At 33.2% G+C, this 12,483-nt stretch overlaps 1 protein-coding gene across 3 annotated transcripts in view; it reads left to right on the top strand.

The window, feature by feature from the left end:
• beat-Ia (beaten path Ia) overlaps nt 1-5,724 on the top strand; it is a 104,740-nt gene extending 99,016 nt beyond the window's left edge. For all 3 annotated transcript variants that reach the window (XM_036360139.2, XM_036360137.2, XM_070107268.1), the window contains one exon: nt 619-5,724. In XM_036360139.2, the coding sequence (XP_036216032.2) occupies nt 619-1,319 (701 nt within the window). In that variant the 3' untranslated portion in view covers nt 1,320-5,724. The remainder of the gene's footprint in view (nt 1-618) is intronic.
• Nucleotides 5,725-12,483: the final 6,759 nt, after the last annotated feature.

Below are 12,483 nucleotides of genomic sequence, written 5' to 3'. Positions count from 1 at the left end.
TCGGTGACCTAACGATCTTCGCTGAATGTTTTGGAAAAATAAAATTTTAAGCAAACTTATTGTTTAATTATCAGACGAACTTTTCGGTTTGTAAACAAACAGCTGCCAAGCATACACTAACACATATATGTAGATCAAACTACACACGAACATTAAAAAGGTTGTCCCAATCTAGAACCAAGACCGTGTTAAATTTGATCAGATGGTAAAACAAGTGTAGAAAAATATTTTCTTGGTATACAACACGCGCTCTCTGTAGTTTTTAAGGAACATTCTTCTAAGAGTTAAATTATCCACCAAAGGGTTGAGATTCTCGCAAGCTCGCGGTAAAAAAATTTGTGGTCACGTTACAAAGGCCGCTAGTATATATTTATATGTCTGTAGTGGTTCGTCAGGTTTTGTGTACTTTGTGATTAAGTTCGAAAGCAGCATATTTTCTTTTGTCTCTTCAGTTGGAAGTACATACTTCGGATCTTGTTGCATCCTTCACTGGAATACCAATTAAATTGCACTCTTCATTGTTTGCAGCAAGCAAACACTTCAAGAGCACGCACACTCATACACAGACACAGACACTTTACATATTTGCTTATCTGCAATTGGTTATACTCTTTGCAGGTGCTGTCTCATCCTTGAATGCCAATGGCGCAGCACAACAACATTGTCATTGCCTGTCATTGCTGGTGCGTGGGACGACACTGGCGCTGGCGGCCTGGCATGCTATGCGATATTTTCACCAATTATGCCGGCAATTGTTTGTTTGGCGCGAAACAATGGCGTCAAAAGGAACAACAATACAAGCAATCAAAACAACAACAACAGCGACAACAACCAGAGTGCATAATAGAAGCTTCACGCGAGCCAAAGGGCAACTATTAAGTGGGACAAGTGCTGACGAGGCAACTTCAAAAGCTGCCGTAATGACAACACAAGCGCCAACAACAACAGCAGCAATATTTGCAGCAATGCCTGTTTGCCGCAGCAACTGGGCAGTCGCCGTCGAGCAAACAAAATATCGAACGCGAAATGAAACGACGAATTCACAATTAATAGAGAGAATCAACGTGCAGCAACAATTACAACGCCGGCAACAACAGCACCGACAGCAGCAACATATAGTTGGGTTTGAAAAAAGGCCAACAACACAAAAGCAGGCACTTAAACTACAAAAGCACTCGCCGAAAGGGGCGGCAACACTGCCAACAATGCGAATAGCAATTAAAGCGAAAACAGCTAAAACAACGGCAAAAACAGCAACAACAAGTGCTGCAATTCCAACAAAACTATTGCTCTCGCATGCAACAGCGACAGCAACATGATTTTCTCATTTATAGAATATATAATATATAGTAGATAAAAACAAAATAAAATCTTAAAAAAGTAGTGTGGAGTGGACGAGGGAAGCACGACGAACTTCGTTGACAGAAAAAATGATTCTCTTTGGCATTATTGATGAGTTCTTCTCGCATTCTCTCAGACACTTATAAACTCCTCTTTAAACTGAATCCAACTGCATTTGTAACGGATGTGTATTTCAGATATTCAAAATCCGAAAATTCTCAAAAACTAGCGTTTAAAGCGATTTAGAATTTGCGTTTTTCCGACGAAAACTAAAATGACCATAAGCCATTTGATGCCAACCCCCAAGCAGTTTGTGCGCAAGCAATTAATACGAACACAACTACCATATATAACTCTAATAACTCTAGGCGTGTGCTATAAAACGTCAGCTACGCATTGTAATGAAGATTACACACACACACACACCACACACGCGCATACATATACATATGTACTGAAAAACGCCTACATATGGAATATATATTTACACATGTATATAGTTACAAACGTACATATGTTGTACTTATATTGTAATTATGTACTCGATCAAATTGCTAATTTCTCTATGTAATTGAAACCAACAATTTGATTTTGTTTTCAAAATCCAATACAAATATCAATTATAAACGCTTAATTTGCCGACTGAAGTATGTACTTAGGTGTGTACACTTTATTTTGCCCACGACTAAATAGTACGTTACTGAATGTTTACTCATTACTAAAAATATTTTGTTATGTTTTCAAATAATAATTATTAAGGTAAGTAATCATACTCGTGCAAATATGTACATAAAAAATCAAAAAAAAAATAAATAAATAAATAAATAAAATAAAAAAGTGTATTGTTAGCAGCCAAAACCAAACAAATCTCCATACTACAGTTATGCATTACTTTACCGTTATATACAAATATACGCCAAATAATATAAAACTAATTTATGTACTTGTAACCAATGTGTAAATGTGTGCAGATGTAAGTACTTTGAAGAAAATAAGAAGGAACGTCTTGGAGCAAAGAGATATACTTCCTCTTAGTTTACACTATTTTCTATATTTTTATTTTAAACATTTTAAACGTTGTCTTTATGTGCTAGATAATTTTTTAATGTAATTAAATATAAATATTAATTTATAAAAGTTTTGATTTACGAGGTGTATCCTAAAAATAATCGCTTTTGGATATAAAATAAATAATGCACATAATATTGTCTGTGAAGGTTTATTTTTATTCAAACTAGGTCGCAGTAGACGCAATACAACGTTTGGAACAATCAAACATTCGCTGCATAAATGCTGAATGGCTAAAGGGATATCATCATAAAATGCTACTTTCATGTTGGTCTTCTTTTTCATTTGACGAGATGTCTTCACATCTCTTTTCCATGGGTTATGGGTCATAGGCAACAGTTATATCTCCGAAGAAATTTTTCCATTTTTGTTTGGTAATACATGAGCTGAAAAGTACCGGGCCTAACAAAAAAATACGGTTTTTTGTTTTTGTTCAAAATTGTATTTATTTATCAATATTATCTCCATCAAGAGCAACACAATTATTCCAGCGCCGCTCTAACTTTAATACCGCTTTTGTAGAACAATTTGTCTTTTTCTCAAAATAGGCCTCAGTTTCAACCTCTTCATTTGAGCGAAATTTCTTACCGGCGAGCATTTTTTTGAGGTCTGCGATCAACCAACTCTGGAGAATAAGGTGGATGCGGCAGTAGTTCAAAGAACAATTCACGCATTGTTTTGATTGACTTGTGACACGGTGCGTTGTCTTGATGAAACAAAGAATTTTTTTACCCCCATATGCGGTCGCTTTTTTACAATTTCGGACTTCAAACGTTCCAATAACGCTATAAAATAATCACTATTGAGGGTTTTTTCCTCCTCAAGATATTGGATGAATATTACACCTTTCATATCCCAAAATACTGAGGCCATAACCTTTCCAGCTGATTGTTGTGCTTTTGCGCGCTTTGGACTAGGTTCACTGAAGCTGTCCACTCAGATGATGATTGTTTTGATTCCGGAGTGACATTTGCGTACCTTCTTTTTCACATCATAATTTTATGAAGTTATTTTTAATGCTGCCAATTTTCAATAGATAACAGGGACACACCTTGTATAATTCCACAAAACAAATAGAAAAATCCTTAACAGGTCCCTGTATATTATATGAACTGTATTGATATATCTTGAAACCTTTTTCTCAAAAATTTGTGGAAAAAATCCGAGTCGAATTTCCTAATATTTCTTCTCAAAGTCCTATTTATTTAATTTTCTACACTTAAGTTAACATTACGGAAATCTAAAAACACTTTGGCTACTGGTTTTTGTGGTAAAGCCAAGAAAATAATAATTAAAAAATATTTATAAATATTTAAGTATAAATAAAAAATTAATATTTGGATATGTGTAGATAAGTAAAGATACGTACTTTGTTAAACAACCCTAAGCAGGTTTCCCTTATAAAAAGACGAATAGAGTTTTAGACAACCGAAACAAAAATTATAATTCATAAGCCAAAGAGGAAATCAAAAATAAAACTGAAAAAAAACATAAATTTAATTAAAACCGTATTAATAGAAAATATTTTTTTTGTAAGTACTGAAGGCTGCGGTTAAATGTAAAAAACATTATTAACAATATTTATTATTAAAGTATATGAGAATAATATATATTACAAATAAATAAATACTTTAAAAGTAGAGCTAATCGTAGACCATTTCGAGATACAAATGTTGTGAAAATAACGTATGCATTTAAAAGTATAATGGTGCGAAGGTTAATGCAAATCTCGCAATATGATAAAGCAAATAACTTAATATATAGATATTGTATACAAATTATACAAAAATATTAAAAATCAGAAGTAAACATATAAACATAATATATAAAATATTAAGAAAAGTATGCTCATCTACAGAACTACTTTAAGATCGAGCATAGGAACCAGAAAGCTACTTGCACCGAAACTTTAAACTTAAGCTTTTTTGCCTTTCCGATGATAACACATTTATTTCCACGTTTTATTTTTTTAGAGGTTAAAAATGTATTTTAAGATTAGCTAAAACAAATCGCTGTAAATTATCAAAGCAAAACTCGCACATTTTTAGCTTTTAAGACGCGCACTCAATTTTTAGTTATTTACCAAGTAGTTAGTAGCAAAAGTTAGAGTTTTCTTTGTTAAGAGCACTTAGCTATGCCGGTCAGAAAAGAACTCAGCTATAAAATATATAGGAAATAAAAGTATATATAAACTTGTAAAGTAATGTAATATTTAAATAAATATTTGAAATTAAAAAAATAATACTTTATTTTGTAAAAAGCTAAAAATATTTAAAAAGTGCATACAGTCGCTTAAAAAAGTATGGGTAAACAGCTGATGCACATGAGCAATGTGCATATAACAAGCTTAAATAATGAACTGTATTTAAAAGAAGACCTATATATATATATATATATTACATAATTGTATAAATATAGCATTAGCATTAATGTATTACTACAAATAAACTGCAAATATGTATTTATGGGAATAATATTTATGTATATGAAAGCAAATGTTAATCCATTAGCCTCCCGCAGCAACACTTAATAATATTACGAAAAGCGTTAAACCAAAGAGTAAACTGTGTGTTTTCCATTAAAAACATTTTTTCCACTCATTCGTGCAACACAAATGTATAATCATATTTTCGTAGAATAAATGCATACAAATACTGCTGCAACAAAGTAAACACAAAAAAACAAAAAAACAAAAACACAAATACATACATACACTTTTTGTGAAAACATGTCTATATTATTATGCCAAACATAATTACAATGTATTATATATACACACACATACAAACATATACGATAACTATTAATATACACACAACCACACAGACATTGTGAAAACACTATAGCAACTATATTCAGAAAAATACAGTTAAAAAACGCATAATTAATTGCTGCGAATGTGTGCGATACAACCGTGCCGTAAGAGTGAATACGTTATTTGATTAAATGCAAATATTTCAGTTATAATTAAATTAAGTGCTCAAAAAACTGACAGATATTTACAAAAAGCTCCCCCGACGCAAAAATTTACACCACATAATTATGATTTATCCATAAATAATTAACTTGTTTCCCCGACTTATGGACCACCCGAGAAAAAAGCATTAACAAATTTTCGTTGGAGTTAAAAACAAATAAGAAAATTATAACGAAAAAAATTAAAACGAGATTTTAGTAAGCAGCGTTTTCGCGCTAAATATTTAGTTTTAAATAATATTAGTTGCTAAGTTGTATAAAAAAACAAATGTCTATGGAATACAGCCAAAATGAAAGCAAACAAATGCATGAATAAAGAACTTATAAAAACACTGAAAACTAATTCGATTTTTTATTGATTCTATCTAATTTTCACAGCAATAAACAAACATACATATGTATATTACGAGCGCATGTGAATAAATAAATGTGGTGTCTAAAATCATGGCCAGAAATATATTTAGGAAGAAAGATAAAAAAAAACAAGAAAAAACGTTAACTTCGGTTGCATCGATTATAGCCCTTCACAAGCACAAAGGTTCCTTAGAAGAACTTGATTCCGATCGTTCAGCTAGTATGACAACAATATGCTATAGTGATTCGATCTGAACAATTTCTTCGGAGATTCCATTACTGCCTTAATGATACGCACGAATTTCGTAAAGATATCTCTTCAAATGTAAAAGTTTTCCAAATGAAAAAGTTTTGATTTCGATCGTTCAGTTTGTATGGCAGCTATATGCTATAATGGTTCGATATCGGCCATTCCGACAAATAAGCAGCTTCTTAGTGTCATATCTTAAATTTAAGATCGATATCTCAAAAAGTGAAAGACTAGTTCGCGTATATGTATACAGACAGACGATCGGACAGACAGACGGACATCGCTAAATCAACTCAGTTCATCATGCTGATCATTTATGTATACATTTTATTTCGTCTCCGACGTTTCTTTCTGCATGTTAAAAACCTCGTGGCAAACTTAATATACCCTGTTGTCATCCAGATCCAATGACAAGGGGGGTGAAGCCGGAGTTTTCGAAGGGGCACGTATTTTTCAAAAAATTAAGTGAATTAGTTAGAATTAAAATGCTTTGAAGAAGCAATTTAATTAGTAAGAAAAACTTTCCACGTCATACTCGACAGCTTTATCTGTGGAATGAAGAGAAGATTCGCCGCAGTGAGTGACATAAACGAATCGTTCTCATTTCTATGGCAATTCCATGATATGAAAGAAGATGAACTCAACGAAGCTACAAAAATTTTGGAAAAAAGTATTGAAGCTATACAAGTATTGAAGCTATTGAAACTCGTCTTACTTCATACAGTTTATTGAATGCCAAATATTTGCATCGCTTTGAGAATATTTTACACTTTACCCGTTTCTGTTGCAAGTGGTGAACGTTCGTTTAGTGCTCTAGCAAGGAACAAAAATGTTTATCGATCATGCTTGTCACAGGGCAGGATTTCAGGACTAGCTACACTGTGCCTAGAGGCAGAATTAGCCAATAAGTTGGATTTCCAGACTACTATCGACTTACTTCTAAATTCCAAATAATTGAAGATTATCGGATTTTTAACTGCATCTCCAAAAACTTACTCATGCTAGTCAACAGTAAATTTTTTTTACTGAAAGTCTATGTATGAACTTATTTATACATAATTGATTTTCAAAATTCAAAAACACAAATTTGTTCCTTGGAACAACAACAAGAAAGTATCTAATACAGATGTGATGAGAGCATAAAACACTACGTATTTGACTTATTATACATAAACTTTGAAGTATTGTAGTAAGTGGGAAGGTCCTGTAAGGAGGCGGCCATTACCTTTTTACCCCTGAGCTCGGTTTTTATTCTCGGCGACCCTGATGTAATCATTAGAAAATATAAGAAAATACTTAACTTCGGCTATACCGAAGCCATAGAACCCATCATAGAAGCTATAAAAACCTTTCAAAAGCAAAAATGGTATAAAATGATGTTTACTCTGTTTTTGTCAGTAAATTTGTTTGGCACTAAATTTGTTTGTAGTGTTGTCTTGGATAATAATCTATGCCAATTTGTGTAAAAATATCTTCTTAAATAAAAAAGTTTTCCATAGAAGCACTTGGTTTTGATCAGTCAGTTTGAATGACAGGTATAAGCTTTAGTGCTCCGAACTGAGTAAGTTTTTGGCTGATTGTAGCGTTGCCTTTAACAATAACTTGTGCAAAATTTTGAGTAGAATTCCAAACAAGGACTAGTTTTTAACGCTCTGCTTTTATGGCAGATACATGTTTGGAGATTATAGCATTGTCTTGAACAATTATATGTACAAAATTTTGCCAAGATATCTCTTCAAATAAAACGGTTTTGCACATGAGGACTTCATTGACTAATTTTTATGGCAGCTACATATATGCTATTTAAAGAATGAGTGCAAAATTTTAGATCGATATCTCAAAATATGAGGGACTAGTTCGCGTATATACAGACAGATGGACGAAGAGACGGATAGACAAATAGTCGGACATGGCTCGACCGACTCAGCTTGTCATTCTGGTCATTTATTACTGCACTTGTATATACCGACGTTTTCTTTTTGGTGTTACAAACTTCTTAGCAAACTTAATATACCCTGTTCAGTGTATAACATAGTGATCATCCTATCCTTGTGGAAGCAAAGAAGAAAAAGCAAGGTAATTTCTTATTACTGCTATTAAATATTTTCGCTTTTCTAAAATCTTTTCCCTCACTACTTTCACATACTTTCAATAATATAATATTCCACTCCGTCAATATATCATTTATGTATATGTCTCTAAGGCTAAAGGCACATGCCTTTTATACCACATAAGTTCCCTTAACTTGTACGACTATACTAAAATAATTATATTTGTCTAAATTCTATGCTATTATAACCCTAAACATTAAACCGTTAATGCTTGCAACATGAATATTTCAGATTAAAATCTGAAGAAAAAGCTTTCCACCGGTTAAAACAACCAGCAGCATTTGCATAAATTGCAAATAATTTTCGTCATATCATGCTTACAAATGTAGAAAGCAGTGTATGCTTATGCAACATAATTCTCCGAAGCATGTGCCACATACAAACACTCATTAAAACTCGTTTAGGCATGCCTTCTGTTTTACTAGTTATCGCAACCGACTAACGGCGTGATTGCTTGTAATTACGCAGAAGTAAGTTGACATTAGAGACGTCAGTGGTGGCGACATCATAGCAGGATACATCAAGTCAAGCGTGTGTGCCGGCACTTTTTCGTACAAAACATTTAAATATTCGCAAATTAAATGCAGTTGCATTTTGACAGCTTCATTATTTACCGCGCACACATGAACAGTTGGGGAAACATGTGGCACAGCGCTCGCTGGCTTTTTGTTTATCGCTTATCCCGCCATGTAGCGAAATTGAAAATTATGCAGCAACAACAAAAAGCAGCAAATCAGTGGCGCTACCCATATAACAGCCACAAAATTAATAACTCCCATGCGAACACACACATCCACATGTGTGTGTGTGGGTTGGTGCGCATGTGCCGGTGTTGGAACGCGCGCTATATTGCCACAAACGGTGACATTTGCTACAGCACTCGCAACATCGACAGCAGCAACACTGCGGCACATAGTTTCACTCATTTCGGTCATTATGCAAATGCAATCAGTTAGCGGCATTAAAATTGGCTTCAATGTGGCTTTAGGCATCACAGTTGCGCTTAGCTGGATGCCACCAGAGATGCAGTTGCTGTTGATGCAGCCGCTGCACGTTACTGCTGCTGATAACGGTGGGTGCCAAATGGATAAAAATAGAAAGTATAACCACGTAATGTGTGCTATTGTGTGTGTGCGCACTTGGTTTTAAACTCGCAAAACTCACTGCAAAATATTAATTTCAAGTTGCGATCATATGCCACACAACTACACAGCAGAAGAAGACATTATTTAGTGCATAAACACTTAAAAAAATTTCAGCCAAATTAAGATACTTGAAATATGGGAAATCAAGTTGACACAAAGAGCTTTTGGCATAAAAACGCTCAGATGAAAATTAAAAGTAAAGCTTATTTAAAAGTATAAAAATTTAAAGGAAATAATGCAACTAAAATAAGCACGAAATCCTGTTATGGGATTATATCCACTTATGAATTCCAAAAATCGATTTTTTCGCATATATATCGGTTGTACATATATTTGGAAATATTATTCGCAAATCTTAAGATTTTTTCGGAGATATGAGCGTGTTTATATTAAATTCGTGACTTAGTGCAATCGGCTACCAAAACTTCAACCGGTTTTTCTCGTAGCGCTATTTTCAGAGTAGGCGAGGAAATTTTTACCCAAACGGTTGGATCGATCGGCTTTTCACACTTCTACATCTTATATATGTATATTTAACAGGTAATGGTCGAAGGAATAAGATGTTCGATAATAGTACTGGTCAACTGCACTTTTGCTCACGAGTTATACATACCTTATTCTTTTTGCTTCTTTACTTCAAAAAAAGAATATAAATAAAAAATAGTTCTGTATTTGCTTTTATGTATGGTAAAAATACACAAAAATTTTACATACTTGTATAAATAATTATCAATATATTCTTACAATAGATATTTTAAATAGGCTCCAAATGTTTAAGGATGAACAGTTTTACTTTTCGTGTCATCTTCCGTAGAAGTTTCTCTTATTAACCCCCAAATATAGTCCCCAATCATGTACACTGGCCTTGGTAGCGTCTTTCAAATTCCATTATATCTTTATGGAAGTGTTCTGCTTGTTCTTTAAATTATCTATAAATTTATCTAAATGAGAATGTAATACTTGCATCTTAAGAGACATTCTATATTCAATAATAGAGAAATTCGTAATCATATCAGTGATGAGTTCGTCATATTTGTCAGCCCTATGATTTCCAAGGGAACTAACATTGCTAAGCACTACGGCCTTAAACCTGTTTTTTCGTCGTATTGCTAAGTAACTACGGGAAAACATCACAATCCATAACTTTTTTTTATTTGAGGGCCTACAAAGATTCCACTTTTTATTTTCGACGCTGAAAGCTTTTGAAAAAATTCTTATAATATTTAAAAGTCTCCCTTCAAGCTCTCGAAACTGCAAATTTCTTTGCTTTTTTTATACCAGCCTACAATAATACGTAACATATTATAACCTAATTAATGTTAAAAAAATATTTAATAATTATTATAAAAAAAAGGAAATAAATTCATCATTCAGAAAATATCTGCAAGAGTTACAAGACATATGTTGAGCCCATTTGTAGATTGAATATGCTTTTACTTAAATCATACTTTTTCTTTCCCATTTTAATAAATTCGCCGCAAATATTGCAAAACGGGTTTCCTACGGCAAAAATCCGCCTATTTTCCATATTTTTTTTTTGTTTCATATAATAAATGAAATATTATATTCAAAGTTTTTATTATTATACACATATAATATAAGATATATATTATATTTCACAAAGATCTCCTCCACGTTGACAGTAGAACTTTTTACAGAATAATCAAAAAACTACGTCTTTTATTTTATTTAAGACATCAAAAAATTTCATAAATAAATGCAAATATTTTGAAAATTCCTTCAAGACCCCGCGCAACTTTTCAAGGATGTATCTCCAAAATTATTTTTAGGATCAACTTGAGCCTTAAAAACAATATACTAGAGATGATATAGAATTAAATAAAACAATAAGTTCTTCTCTTGTTTTTGAAGCGGTTGAACCCATGTCACACCTTAAGCCGCTCTAAACTGTAATTTTTTCACAAAAATCGACTTATTTGGGAAGCCGCCATTTTGTCAAAAATCAATCATTTGACTAGTCTTTCGATCATAACTGTCATCTATAGCAATAATTATCCGTTTTGGAATTCGAGATAATTTTAAGCAGAAAAATCTTCGTCACCACCTGACACCTTTTTTCGGAGATCGTCTTGGTGATTGGTTACGGCATCAAGAAAATGCAACCTTTTTTTATAACATTATATTTCACAAAGATCTCCTCCACGTTGACAGTAGAACTTTTTACAGAATAATCAAAAAACTACGTGTTTTATTTTATTCAAGACACCAAAAAATTTCATAAATAAATGCAAATATTTTGAAAATTCCTTCAAGACCCCGCGCAACTTTTCAAGGCTGTATCTCCAAAACTATTTCTCGGATCAACTTGAGCCTTTAAGGCAATATACTAGAGATCATATAGAATTAAATAAAACAATAAGTTCTTCTCTTGTTTTTGAAGCCGTGGAACCCATGTCGCACCTTAAGCCGCTCTGAACTGTAATTTTTTCACAAAAATCGACTTATTTGGGAAGCCGCCATTTTGTCAAAAATCAATTATTTGACTAGTCTTTCGATCATAACTTTCATCTACTGCAATAATTATCCGTTTTGGAATTCGAGATAATTTTAAGCAGAAACATCTTCGTCACCACCTGACACCTTTTTTCGGAGATCGTCTTGGTGATTGGTTACGGCATCAAGAAAATGCAACCTTTTTTTATAACGAATCACCGTTTATTGAAATTCATTACATTCTGTGTCTGTTTTATTTCTTCAAAAAATGCTCGAAATAACGCATTTTTTTGACTTGCAAGCAGATATACTTGTAATACTTAATGTGTGCAAAATATGGCCGAAATTCTATTAAGGTGCCAACCATAAAACAGGCAAATAAACGAACTTAAACGTAAACAAGCTTGAAATCAGTTAACATTTGTTCTCCTGCTTAAATCCCAAATTTTAGCTGAATTGTCCACAAGAAAAACAGAACAGATCGAGAAAGAATGCACACACGCTCGTGTAGCAAATATCAAAGGCTTCAAAATTGCCCCTAGATTAACACAAATTGGTGTCATACAATGCAAAACACACTTGCTGGCACACCTAAATCACATACTACCTTACACCGCTTAATGTGTAGCCATTTGGTCTCAAACACTTTGCGATATCGGAACAGCAACCAACAACAACCACTGACATTTTCGCATACAAGCATGCAAAGCATAGCGAGTCTAACTAATCACTTTCGCCTTAACCCCGTCATCTCGACTACTTCCCTCATGCAACTTTCACTGGA

The sequence above is a fragment of the Bactrocera oleae genome, chromosome 3 (genome assembly GCF_042242935.1).
Source record: "Bactrocera oleae isolate idBacOlea1 chromosome 3, idBacOlea1, whole genome shotgun sequence".
NCBI classification, from domain to species: Eukaryota; Metazoa; Arthropoda; class Insecta; order Diptera; family Tephritidae; genus Bactrocera; species Bactrocera oleae.
Note: the sequence above shows the minus strand (reverse complement) of the source record. Positions and strands in the feature narration are given on the sequence as shown.